Source organism: Fulmarus glacialis, unplaced genomic scaffold (assembly GCF_000690835.1).
Source record: "Fulmarus glacialis isolate BGI_N327 unplaced genomic scaffold, ASM69083v1 Scaffold47728, whole genome shotgun sequence".
Taxonomy (NCBI): domain Eukaryota; kingdom Metazoa; phylum Chordata; class Aves; order Procellariiformes; family Procellariidae; genus Fulmarus; species Fulmarus glacialis.
This window is the reverse complement of record NW_009229786.1, coordinates 1-12,940: the sequence shown is the minus strand read 5'-3', so window position 1 is coordinate 12,940 and position 12,940 is coordinate 1. Positions and strand designations below refer to the sequence as shown.

The following is a 12,940-nucleotide window of genomic DNA, read 5'->3' as shown; positions in this document are numbered from 1 at the left end:
TTAATGATTCTATGATTCTATGTCCTCTGCAGTCTTTTAACCAGCCTCCACAATGAGGACAATTACAAGAATACTTTGGAAATGCTCTGCAGACGTACCGACATACTTGGAGTAAGAACTCATCCCATAAGCATGCATCAGCTGCTTTGAAATTGCTTTTTGTATTTTTATCTTGCTGTCTGTCAGGCAGCAACTAACAGCACGGGCACAGAGTTTGTTTCCTAATGCACTGCCAGCACTCTTCATTTTTCCCCGCTTCTGGCATCACCTGCAGGCAGGGAAAACTGTTTGGGAGAAAGCGTTTCATTTCTTTACTTACATGGACCGAGTTAGTTATTACGGGAACACCATTCATGCTACTCCACTCATCTTCTACTAGGGTAACTTGTTTGTCATGTAATTAAGTGCATTCTTCCAGCCTGAATCTATCCAGTTAATTCAATATCTGCATTTAACTCGGCGCTTTCAACTCCAAGCTAGGGCAGATGATCATTAAGATGCCGAATGCTCAAGAAGAGAAAAAAGAAATGCTATGCACATACAATCTGCACGTTAAGCCTCTCCTTTGATTCTGCTCTGAAGCCATTTGAGCTGCAAATCTCTCTTTACCATTAAAATTTTTAGTACTTGCTGTTTGGTTGCTTTTGACCAAGATTTGGAGGAACTGTTGATATGCAGGAGGGCAGGACTGCCGTTCAGAAGAACCTCAGCTAGCTGGAGAAACGGGATCTAAGTACATCTGACATTAGTGTCAGGGCAGTTACAGAGAGGATGACACCACATCAGATGTCTCGGAGATGCTCAGTGAAAAGGCAAGCGGTGACTGTCAAGCTGCAACCAGGTAAATTCCGTCTGGATGTAAAGAAAAAACACAGTTCCCATGAGATCGGGACAGGGCCCAGAGAGGTGATGACATCCCATCCTTGTAAACTTTCAAAGCCTGAGTGAACAAGGTGCTAAGCAACCTCATCTAGCTTTAAATTTAGCCCTGCTGTGAACAGGGGTTTGGACCAGAAACTTCCTGAGGTCGCTTTGTGCCTAAATCTTCCTGTAATTTTAAGTTCAGTGGTATGCATTGCAACACTGTACTGCAGGAAGCCAGACCAACTGTTTGTTGATGCTGTCTGGACTGGCGCTTGCCAGTCTGTTGCAAAATAAAAAGCAGAACCAATTCATGAATGCCATCAATTTCTTCTCAAAGTTATCACAAATAATGGCATCTAGATTTAGAAATAGGTGCTCTTTATTTGACTTGACATAACTTCAAAAGGTGACATCGCTACAAAAATATTATAAAATTGTTACTTACAGAATTTTCATGTGCATGTTAGTTATTTTTCCATATTATGACCACTTGAAGCCTGTGTATATGAACAAGTCTCCACTCTTGTTGGTTATCCTAGGAAGCTGCCATCCATGTCAGGGACAGTCTAACAGACCACAGCACTCCCTTCCAGCATCACAATCTTTGCTAACAAGCAGCCACAGACCAGGTGAACCTAGGTTGCAAAGGAGCCTAGGTGGAAAGTGTAGGTAACCCAAATAAAGAGATGGAGAAGAAGAAATCTGGGTGGACATGGCCAAGGAAACAAGCTACACAAAAAACGTGCAGCAGAGATCTGCATGTGTGAGAACAGAGCAAGAATGTACTTGTCAAGTCAGGAGAAAGGGATGCTGCAAAGGTTCTGACTTAAAATCAGAGCTTGGCTGAAGGGTTTGCTGTTTAGATAGAGAGAAAAGGCCAGTTTTTAAATAAAGAATGAGCAAGCCATAAAAATTAGACTTTGGTGAAGACCCACAAGAATCCTCGATTTGAAGGGGACATGTTTCTAAACATGCCTTCACGTGAAAGGCACTCATGTTTCTGAAACTACAGAAAGGTTTATATTCCACGTAAAGTCAGTGGGGACAGTCACCACACACTCACGGGATCAGAAAGAACCGCTTAAAAACTTACACATGGGGCTTTAGCAGCCATCCCCAAAATTGCTGTCACCCTTGCACATCTGACAGTAGAAGCAACAGGGAAGACAGCATCTTGGGATGTTGTTGGGAGTGCAAAGAAAGTAAGTAAGCAGAACTTTAAACAGCAACACTAACTAGCAAGGGGAGCTGTCAAAGAACGAAGCCATCATATTAAGGGCACCAGGGAACAAGCCAGCCAGGCGGAATGACTAGATAGGTCCTGCGTTCATGCTTTGAATCTGCATGAGTCACCGAACAGAGAAGGGCAGAGTCACAAGAAGAATGCAATTCACACCACATTTTCCTTTATAGATGTGTAATATCGAGACAGACTCATTTCTCAGAAGGAAAAAAAAAAAAACCCACATTTCTGCAGGAGAAGGGGAATTTAAAACTAACTTTATCATCTGCAAAATGCACTTTTTACTACTACTTACTCTGTATACGTTGCCTGCTTTTTCACCTGCCTGCAGGGGAACTCCAGCACCGGGTCATAATTAAAGAGTTCAAGAACATTACCATTTAATAGGAAACATTTACCCTCCTCACTTTTTACATGTCTAGCCTTTCCAAAGGAGTATTATACAGCAAGTAAAACTAGTCCATGGGAGTTGATAAGCCTTGGGATTGATTTCCGATTCTCAAACTCAGTTGAAATAATGCTGCCTCCAAACCACAAGCTAAAACCACACGAGATGCGTGGTACCTGCTCCATCAATGTCCGATGGGACCGCTGAACACCCCCAGCACAGAGGCAGGTGCCCCAAATGCCGAACGCACAACCTCGGAGCACTATCTGCTCTGCAGGCTGCCTATTACTCAGCTCAAAAACTCTTGGGAGTGGATGAAGGCCCAACTGAGGGATGAAATGAGAGAAGGAAAGACTAGCACCTCTAACAGGACTGGAGGTTACTGGATCAGTGATTTAGCCAGTCCAGTATGGTGTCTCCAACATCACCCGACAGCCAATACAGAGGGAGAGCCCAAGAAAACAGTCCCTATGTTGCAATTAACTCCCCCCGCCCCCCATACTCTCAAGCCTCAAAAACGTGTGGCTTAGGGACCTCTTTCTCCATACTTAGGACTGTTGAATATCATTCTCTCCATTGATTTATCTTCCATAGGAAGAATTTGTCCAGTTGGTCTTTTAACTCAGGCAAACTTCTAAGGTCCACAGCAGCCTGCATCCAGGAGGTCCACAGCCCGCATTTTCACCATCTGAAGAACTCTGAATCATCAGTGACTGCACAGCTTCATTAGTGAACTTTGTCCTGATCGCTTTTGGGCAGAAAGGAACAGATCCTTCAAACTTCACTGTTTTTTCCTTCCCCATGGAACTGACCACGTATTTCAGCTTTCTGCTTATCTTCAGCAAATTGCTGATCCATGCAAAGGCCGCTTTCGCATTACAGCTGCAAAGTTCCTTCGAGAGCCTTTGGTAAAGAACTTTATTAAACGCCATTGGAAAATCTAAGCAAGCCCCACAAAACCAGATCACCTCGCCACATGGCTGCTAAGTTCCTTGCAGAGCTCCTACAGACTTGCAATGCCCAACTTCCTTCATATATCAAACACATCTCTCCTTACGTCACATTTATCAATGTATGCACGAGCACCATTATTTAGAAAAAGCTTTTTGGTTTTAAACTGATTAAGAGATGTTCCCACACTGGCACCCACCAACCTCACCCATGGCGAACATACCACAAAAAGCTGACTCTGTTTTATGAATAGGAAAACAGGCCACAAGGGGAAATGATTTTTTTTTCAAAACCAGAACAATCCCTAGCTCAGTTTCCCAATTTATCCACAACATGTATTATCTTCCACTTCTTCCAGCAAGTTCCCAGGTGTGTAAAGCAACATAAAAGTATCAGTATTCAAGAGAAGGACAAGCTTTGAAACAGAACCAGAGCAAGCCTGTCTTAGCAGGATAACGATGGTCTGATGTTCATTTCTGCACTTTCAAATTCAAAGGAAACTGTGAATGGAATTCCAGCTTTATTCCTCAGACAACTTTTTAAGCTACAAAGAGATCCCCAGAAATCAGTTTTATCCCCAAGATTTCAATTAAAATATTGTCAAATTTTCTTCTTAGTGAGTTCTAACAAAACAAGTGAAAGAGAATGACTTTGTAGCAGGCTACATCAAATGCAGTTTCAATAGCCCACGTAACCCTTCCTCAGAGATGCTCAGAAAAAAGCATGCCAAGTTACAAAGCCAGCTTTTCTTCATTCCTCACCCTACCCATTACTCCAAGCAGTTCAGAAGGTACAGAAGGAGATACAAGAGATAATCAGAGCAGTACCTGAATAAGCTATTATGGGAGACCTCTTCTATTGATCTGCTAACAGCCTCTTCAAACAGACCTCACACTCCAGGAACAGGAGAGCACTGGTAAGAGGGTCCCAGTCAGAAAGCAATTACATTACCTGGACATGAGCTCACTTGTTTTTCAAGAAGATGGACTACTTCTCAGGTCAGCGTGCATCTTGGCTTTTATTCCTCTCTCAATACAGCTTTGTCCTCTCTGACAAGGTTTTGAGGCCAGACCTTTCGAAAAGCGGGACTCGGCAGTGATTCTCGGCAAACTCACGGCACTGCTGCTGCATGACATGGTATGGCAATACAGTTCGGAAGACGGCTCCCTCCTTCCCTCCCGAAACTTGTCTCAGCTGCGCAGCTCAAGCTCTCAGCTCTGGGCGCTTTACTTCGCAGGCTTCTTTTAACGTTTCCTCTTCCATTTCACATCTTCAAAGTTCACATTACAGAGGAGAAAAGCAGTTGTTCCCCTGAAATCTCTGCTTCTGCATCTATCAGACAGAGACAGTTCTGCAATGCAGTCCAGTATTCTGCCCATTCTTCTTCCAAATAAACCAGGACTTATGGCTCCTGCCATTTCCATTTGTGTGACGAACTTACCAACAGCCTCATTTCTGACATCTTCCCACTTCTTCCAGTGTAACACAAAAAAATAAGAGCAATTTTCTCTGAACGTCAGAAATTTGGAAGCATTGAAAACTCAGGAGATGGCTTTAAGAAAGCTGGCAAGGTTGTGGGGAACAAGCCAGACACCTCTAAATCTCTGGCTCACTTTTTTTCCACCTAGAATTTACTCACAAAGTGGGCAGCCTGTTACTGCATCTCCTGCCAATACCTGGCTACAGTAAAATACACATGGAATTTAGGGGGATAGGCTTAATTACACTGGTAAATTAAAGCATCCATTTTCCCTGGCTCTGCAAAGCATCTGGTCAAAACATACAGGGTATTGCTTTCCAAGCAGTAAAACATCTACAGCTTTCCAAAACTACCACTCATGTCACACATAGTATCCGTAACAGCCTCCTGAAGTATGTAATTTGTGGTGGGATAACAAGTAAAATGCTTCAGGCTTGTGCACTGGCACTTTCAAAATATATAGTCTAATGCTTTCTCTGTGGCAGATGTGCTACCTTTGTGCACACAACCGGTGGCCCTAGTCGCAATGAAGTCACAGAACTTCTCAAAATAATTCAGTCTGGCACAAGGACCAGAGGATATCAAATTAAATTACCCCAGGGAATGCTCAAAACAGTTGCCCTCTAGTCAGTCTCCCTGTTCTGCCTATGGCGGTACTGAGTTCGGTCAGAGGCCCTGCTCAAACATTTATTTTTTTGGAGGAACGATCCTAGTCTGTTCACTCGTTCTTCAAATGGAAGCCAGCCCATACCTTTGAATATTCACGCTGCCCTTCATATGTTTTTTAGTTCTGTATTTTTTTTTCAGGGGGAAACAGAACTGCAAGTTCTCAACATGCAAGTGCAGGTGAATGATGGGCATGGCACAGCAAGGACACCTGCGACAGTCACACTGATTCCTAATATCAATTAGCTTTTGATCATGAATATCGAGGTGATGTTTAGAAGTGTTTAACCTTAGGTTGTTTCTCCTGATAGGCAAGAAGCACCTCCAGGACCCATCATCATTTAGAGAAAATTCAAACTACTCGTCCTTCCACGGGACCAGTTCAAGTTTGTCCACACCGAACACCAGCCAATTTATCATGCGGTCTCTCACCACTTCCTGCGTCATGCCTCGGCTTTGTTTTTACCCTCAACAGCTCAGTATCATCAGCATCATTTATTGGGTGTCAAATCTGTATCCCACCACTTGCTTCTAAGACTCCAGAATTACCACATTTCACAGTAACGGGCAGAACCTGTCCTGGATAGCATGCTAAACTTAATAAAAAAATCTGCAAAAAGGTAAAAATAGCAAGTGACAAAACTGAACGACAGTCACAAAATTCAATGTCACTAAACACAAGCTCATGCACTGAAGGGTGAGACATTAGAGGCAACGCACCAAATTATGTAGACACCATGACATCCCCAAATCAGCTATTAACACTCAGGAAACCTCTTGGAGTCACAGTGGACCACTCTCTACATCATCAGCCAAATGCTCAGAGGTGTCAAAGAAAAAAAATATAGTGTCAGAAACCCTATGGGAAGAAGTAGTGAAAAACCAGAGAGACCTTTCTATGCCATGACACAAAGCCACAGTGCTCATGTATCACCCCGACTCAAAGATTACAAGTAGCCTAGAGAAGGGTAACAGCAAAAATCAGATCTATGGAATATATTCCATAGGAGGCACTAAACACAGCTGGCTCTTCAGCCTCAAAAAAAGAAGGAATCTAAAGTAGTATAAAGATAACTGAAGTGTAAAGATAACTGACAGGTGGACATGGAAACGTTACTCACTAGTTTATCAAGTAAAGGGGATTAAGAAGATGTACACAGAAAAATACCAGTTAAATGAACAGAGGCAAATAAAAACTAAGAGAAGGGAACAGCTTTTCCATGCGTGTTTTAAATAAACTACAGAACTCATTATCACAACACGTTAGAGAGATTAAGAATAAAAGCAGGTCCCCAACGGGAAGAAGCAAATTCAGAGTCAACGGTCTGACTGACCTTCCGGCACCTTGAGGCATGGGGCCCACACAGAAGTACGGAATCAAAAAAATAAAAAGGGGAGAACTTTCACCAAAAAAACCCCACCACACTGCTTCTTCAAAATAAAAGAACTGGAAGGAGAGGAGAAAAATGAATGGCCAAGACGAACACAATGGAGTGAGCTAAAAAGGACCGAACCTGAGTTTGGCCAAGGAATCTAGGAAGCTCTAAAATCTGCTGTCTAGAGGCCAACTCCCAGGCTGAGCCAAACCAGCTCCTACCGACTGCTTGAATGGGAAACTACACGGAGGTGCATGCACTTGGAATGAGTTCTGCTGCACAACAAACGTCAGAGTGAACTGGCCTTTTCACATGAGAAGAATCATTTAACATATCTACTACCACTGGTTATAAAGGTAAACTAGGTAACTAGGACTTTGCCTTTCAGTGTGACCCTGCAGATGTTACATGCTGCTGGCAATTAATCTCCTTCTGCATTAGGATAACCCGATTGCATTCTTAAAACTCTGCAACTGGTTAACAAATCATATTAACGTGGCAAATTAACGTAAGAAGCAAAGGCTGCCAAAGTCAGCTGAAGCCTGGAGTTCAAGGAAGCAGCTGATAGAATACTTTTGGCAAGAATCTAATCAAGTACTGCAGTTTCTGAAGGAAGTAACACACTTGGTCCAGAAAGTGCCAATTTGCGGGTTTATGACTCCTTGCTTTTGCGTCTCCCTCTGCACACCAGGGACTTTCTGAGGAGCGCTCATGGGAAGAATCAACAAGATTCACAAAGGTGTCAAATCTGGGCTCCCCTCGGTGGCCTCCTATGCAAACACCAGTATTAGTCAGCTTCGTTTAACTTGGATATTCCAACTATTAACACAAGCTGGCCTGACAGCTTTAAAGTATAACAGACTTACTGACACCTCTGAAAACCCTTCAGAGAGTGATTTTTTTTTTTTTTTTTTTTAAACACAATCCTAAAGCACATTAATATGTTTAAAAACCTAACATGTTAGACTCCTTCCATCCATCACTAAAATGCCAACATACCTGTCACACCTAAAAATACAAGAACAGTCACTAATTTATTCTGGTTTTTTGACAGTAATTTTACTGTCATTTCAGAACCATAAACTTAGCCACTCATTAACACTTTCCCAGTGGGCTTCATCTCACAAAGTCATGGCATTCAGGAATCTAAACACTTTCTTAAAAAAGAGAGGAAGAGGTTATAAAAGCCTCATTTTTTTTAATATTTCCAGTGAGGGATATACACAGAAATACAACTTGCAAATTTGGATAGCCCCACTTTCTATAAACGTGATTCTTAGTGAAGTTTTGCCTACACTTGGCAATTGTGCTGGTAGGGGAGCTGGCTGGCACTCGAGATCTCCCACCTTGACCAGGAGCAAGTCAGCAGGAGCTGGGTCAGCCTGGCACCTGGCCATTCTGCGGAGTGATGGGACTCTGGGAAGGTAGGGGTACCCATCTTCTGCCTAAAATCTATCCCCCAAGATTCCTCTTTCCATAGTTATCGAAGAAAACTATCCGTAAACCCTCAATTTAGTCACATACTCAGCTCAAGAGACAATGCAGATCAATTTCAGAAATAGTCACGTCTCCAGATCTAAGCAGCGAGTGCCCCTTTGTCTGCCACAGCCTCGTCTTTCAGCAAAGGTATTTTTCAGACTACACTTGGATTTGTATTAGAAATCAGACTAGGTATGTACACGCTACATTTCAAACACTCAGCCTGGCATGAGTTTCAACAGTGAAGTGTCAAACAGCAGCTTACCACGGCTGAGGTCTCCCCAGCTAGAAACCCATAAGCATCCCAGTTCTGTTCTACAGGAGGAGATCTCTTCTTTTTTTACATAAACATTTTTTAAAGGAGCTCACAATGCTGCACTGGTAGCAGTTTTGGAAAGCAGACAGAAAACAGGAAAGGATTTTAAATGCCAGAATCACAGATTTTTTAACCCTGATAATGTCACCACCCTGCCCACAACAGCCAGCTTCTGGTCATCACAAAGAGCCACCTACGGAGAGCTTCTTGTTTGACTTCCCCTCATCAAAACTGCCACACTCACCTCGCCTGAGTAACTGTATTTTCCTTTCAGGATCTGCCGATATAAGCGGGTGCGGTTGTCATCTTCAAAGGGCATAGTGCCGCTCAGGAGAATGTAGGAGATAACGCCCAGCGCCCACATGTCCACAGAGTTCGTGTACGGCTTCCTGACCAGGATCTCGGGAGCAATGTACTCTGGGGTCCCACACGTGGTTTTCATCAGGCAGTCATCTCCCTTCTTCCGAGCACTTGCCAGCCCAAAGTCCGTAATCATGATTTTGGAATCTGTTCCCGGATGGTAATACAGCAGATTCTCTGGTTTTAAGTCCCGGTGCGTGATACCCAGCGTATGCAAGTACTTCACACCATCTAATACCATTTGCAGCACACGCGTAGCATCTCTCTCGGTGAAGGAACCTTTAGCAATGATTCGATCAAACAGCTCTCCTCCGGTCGCCAGTTCCATCACCATGTACACACGGTCCTGCGTCTCAAACACCTCAATAAGCTGGATGATATTGGTGTGCCGAACCCGCCGTAGCACGCTAAGCTCCGACTCGCACACTTCCCTTCCCTCCCGGTATTTGGTCTCTATCATCTTGATTGCGTAGGGCTGCTTGGTAGCCTTGTGTTCCACCCGTACAACGCGGCTAAAACTCCCTCTCCCGATCAGAGCTTTAATGTCATACTTGGCTGTCACTCTGGGGTCAAATTTGGCGCGGTATTTAGCCACTTTGTTCTTGCGGGGTTCGGGCTGGTCCACGTGGGCAGGCAGGTGGTTCCCAGGATACGGGTTAGCGTGACGCGGTGGTGAGGGAGAGCCAGCTTTGATGACAGTCCCGCAGTCATCTTTGATGAAATGCTTGTATATATCACTGTGGCCTGTGTAAGGTTCGACTTTTTTAACCAGGTCTAGCTGCACATCTTTGGGGGGCTCGGGAAGCACTTTGCTTGTCCCACAGCCCATCACTGAATGGTGTTAATTCCCTGTCAAGGCATTTTCCCACGGCAGCATCAGCAGCAACCACATCCGGGGCAATTCCCACATTTGAACCTTAGGAAAAGAATGAGAAGAAAGAGATAAACAGGAATCAAGGTAGTAAAATTTCAAACGGGGACAAAAAAAAAATGCAAGTGGTTCACGTCTCAATGGAACCATGCTACCACAAACTAAGAGTTTGGGATTTTCACTGCACTACACTACAGAGCACGGGCAGTGCTTTGCTGCTTTCATCAAGAAGCTAGTGAAGATAGTGCCTATAAAAAACCAGTCATAGTCAGAATAGATGTCTGTGGAAACTACACAGTACCTCTTTTTATTAAGCAGTTTAATGCTCCCGGCTGAGCACTGAATCACAGAGTCACAGAAGAGTTGAGGTTGGAAGAGACCTCTGGAGGTCGCCTTGTCCAGCCCCAATTGCTTAATAAAAATCAAATTAAGGCAAGAGTCGAGCATTTTCCTTAATTTTGTTTAATCTGCTCAACTTCGTAAGACAGCAGCCACTCCGAATCTTATAGTTTTGAAACTTCTCACTAGAAACTCCACAAAGTATCTCAGCAACTTGTTCACTTAAGAAATCTTCCTAAGATTTTCTTTATATTTAACTGGTACCAGCGTCTTAAATGTAGCAGGAGCTGAGGTGTTGCCCTGCAGAGCCGTGGCATGCAACATTTTGCTACTTTGCTCCTGGGGATCAGTGAAACTGTGCAGGAGGCAGGGATTACTGAGCCAGAGGCACGCTGTTTTTAAGATGCACTTTACCAATTAACTCATGCATCCCCTGCCAAAAGGCAGCCCTTATTTAACCAGAGCAGCGTTAGGTGGCAATTCCCACGCCCTCCAAACCCTAAGAAATCAAGGTGGGTTCTGACATCTTTTAACGTCCTGACTCAGCTTTGCTTTCTTTTGCATCTTCAGGTACCAAGTGGCACTTCTGTTTTTCCATATGGAGCTGCGTGTAGGAAGTGGAATTTCTACCAGCTGCTCCAGACCAGAGCAAAGGGAGTTCTTGCTCATCACACTGTACTCCAGCAGAACCAAGTCAGCTGCACTTCAGCAAGTCTTTAGGTGCCGATTAAAACAATACGACTGCCTAGGAGATGGAGAAACTGCCTGCACACGTTCTGGCAGTCAGCCAAACAGTTTTAAATTTCTACCCTTTGGCTCAGAGCCCATCAATATGGTGCCTGAGCCTTCACAGAAGGCTACAGAAAAGCCGTTAGCCTCGAAATGCAATCGTACACCTTACCATCACCAAGCGTATCTTCACTCATTCACCACCTCTCCAAGCAACTATTCAGCACAAACAGCAGAAAGAGAACGCCGGCTGGTCTTCCATCAGGACAATTACGTGGAGAAACAAGAAATGTTTTAAAGGGACACCCGGAAGGAGTTTAGACTCTACATCCAACCTGGAAAGAAAACAAGGCTTTAGTTAAGATTCCATTTTAAAATCAGGCATCAACAAAGTAACTTCTCACGTAAGACCTCCTGGCAGCACCGCGAAGTCAAGCTCACCAGCCATGCACAAACATGCCTATACTAGGGTGCAAGCAGCAGAAATAAAAAGCAACTTCATAGCAAGTGTAACTGGCATTTGAATTTCACCAAGGGCTGTCCTGTAATTAGGTGTTCATTCTGATTAAAGTACCATGCCAAAAAATAAATAAAATACCATAGCTATTCCTGAATAATGCCTCACACAGACAGTTTTTCCCAGCATTATTGTACCTTAAAGCATACTAGGTTAACAGATAAATGGAATGAGAGCATCCACAAAAAAGGTTATTACAGAGTAATTCCACACGTAGAGAAAATGTCCCACCCGTAAACAAAACCAGGATCAAACGCTGAGCTTGAAAACACCATATGTAAATCCACCGCTGCTAGTAACATTAACTGAGATCAGGCACCAACTGTGTGTCAGTAGCTCTTCCTCGAGCACGTAAAGGTCCGCGACAGTGAAGCCTACAGAACCCCAGAGCTGCACGCCATGGCCAGCAACAAAACGCTTAACTCCACGTCAGCGCAGGTGGAAACGCTCCTGTGTAATAACCACCAAAAGTGTGGGAGAAGGAACTAATGCATTAGAGAAATGAAGCATTACAAGCAGGAAATCACATACTCGGCAGGTGCCAAGCTATCTGAGAGAGGACAGCACCAGCATGCCTGAGCTGCGGTTTTAAGTGGTGAGAAGGAACACTGGGTTTATGCTTCGACGTCTAGACGTCTACCCGCTTCTCTCCTTGGACAACCAGCACGTTGCATCTCACAGCTCTGCAGGGCAAAACCTCGCCTCCTGCCGATTCAGAAGCGTCCTCCACCTCTGAAAAGATCAGGGCCTGAGCGGTTTCATACCCAAGGGTGTCCCCGTGCATAAGGGGTGTCAGCCACCTGACCAACCCACCCGAGGCCTAGCAGGCCTTCCACCGCCAATTCAATATCTCACGACTTGAAGCTACTGAATTTTGCTTTTCTATGAGATGCCAGAAAGGAAATTTGAAGATACCAGCTCTTAACTGCATAAGAAATGCTCACACAGCAACCTTCAAATCACACCTAGGCCAACACAGCATAATGGGGAAAAAAGGCCTGAAAGCACCTTACCTTTGGTTTTACTAACACATTTGAAAGTGCATCTTATTGCCTGACATTAAACCTGGTGTTACCAGTCACTGGGCCGGCAGCGTAGGCCTTTGGTGGGATTCTGAGGGGAAACCCGGGGCTGGGGCTGCTGCGGCACTCCCGGCAGCTGTGGCGGGGCCGGTGGCAGGCCAGAATCGGTCGAACCAGCTGGGATTTCCAAAACCCTCATTGTTTTTCGTAACTTAGCCCGAACGAGGCCGTTTTCCCCCCATCCTTTCCGGGGAGGGGACCCGGGGCCGGGCCGGTAGCTCGTCCCGCGGCAGGCTCGGCTCCAGGCCAGGGAAGCACCGCACCCGGCCCGGCCCGGCG

At 44.6% G+C, this 12,940-nt stretch overlaps 1 protein-coding gene across 1 annotated transcript; it reads right to left on the bottom strand.

The window, feature by feature from the left end:
- Window positions 1–9,007: 9,007 nt before the first annotated feature.
- On the bottom strand, window positions 9,008–11,348 carry PSKH1 (protein serine kinase H1; the record flags this gene model as incomplete). The annotated part of the gene is made up of 2 exons (XM_009583967.1): window positions 11,235–11,348; window positions 9,008–10,039 (listed from the first exon to the last, which is right to left on the bottom strand). A coding segment is annotated over exon 2 (945 nt), but the record flags the coding sequence as incomplete, so codon positions are not given.
- Window positions 11,349–12,940: the final 1,592 nt, after the last annotated feature.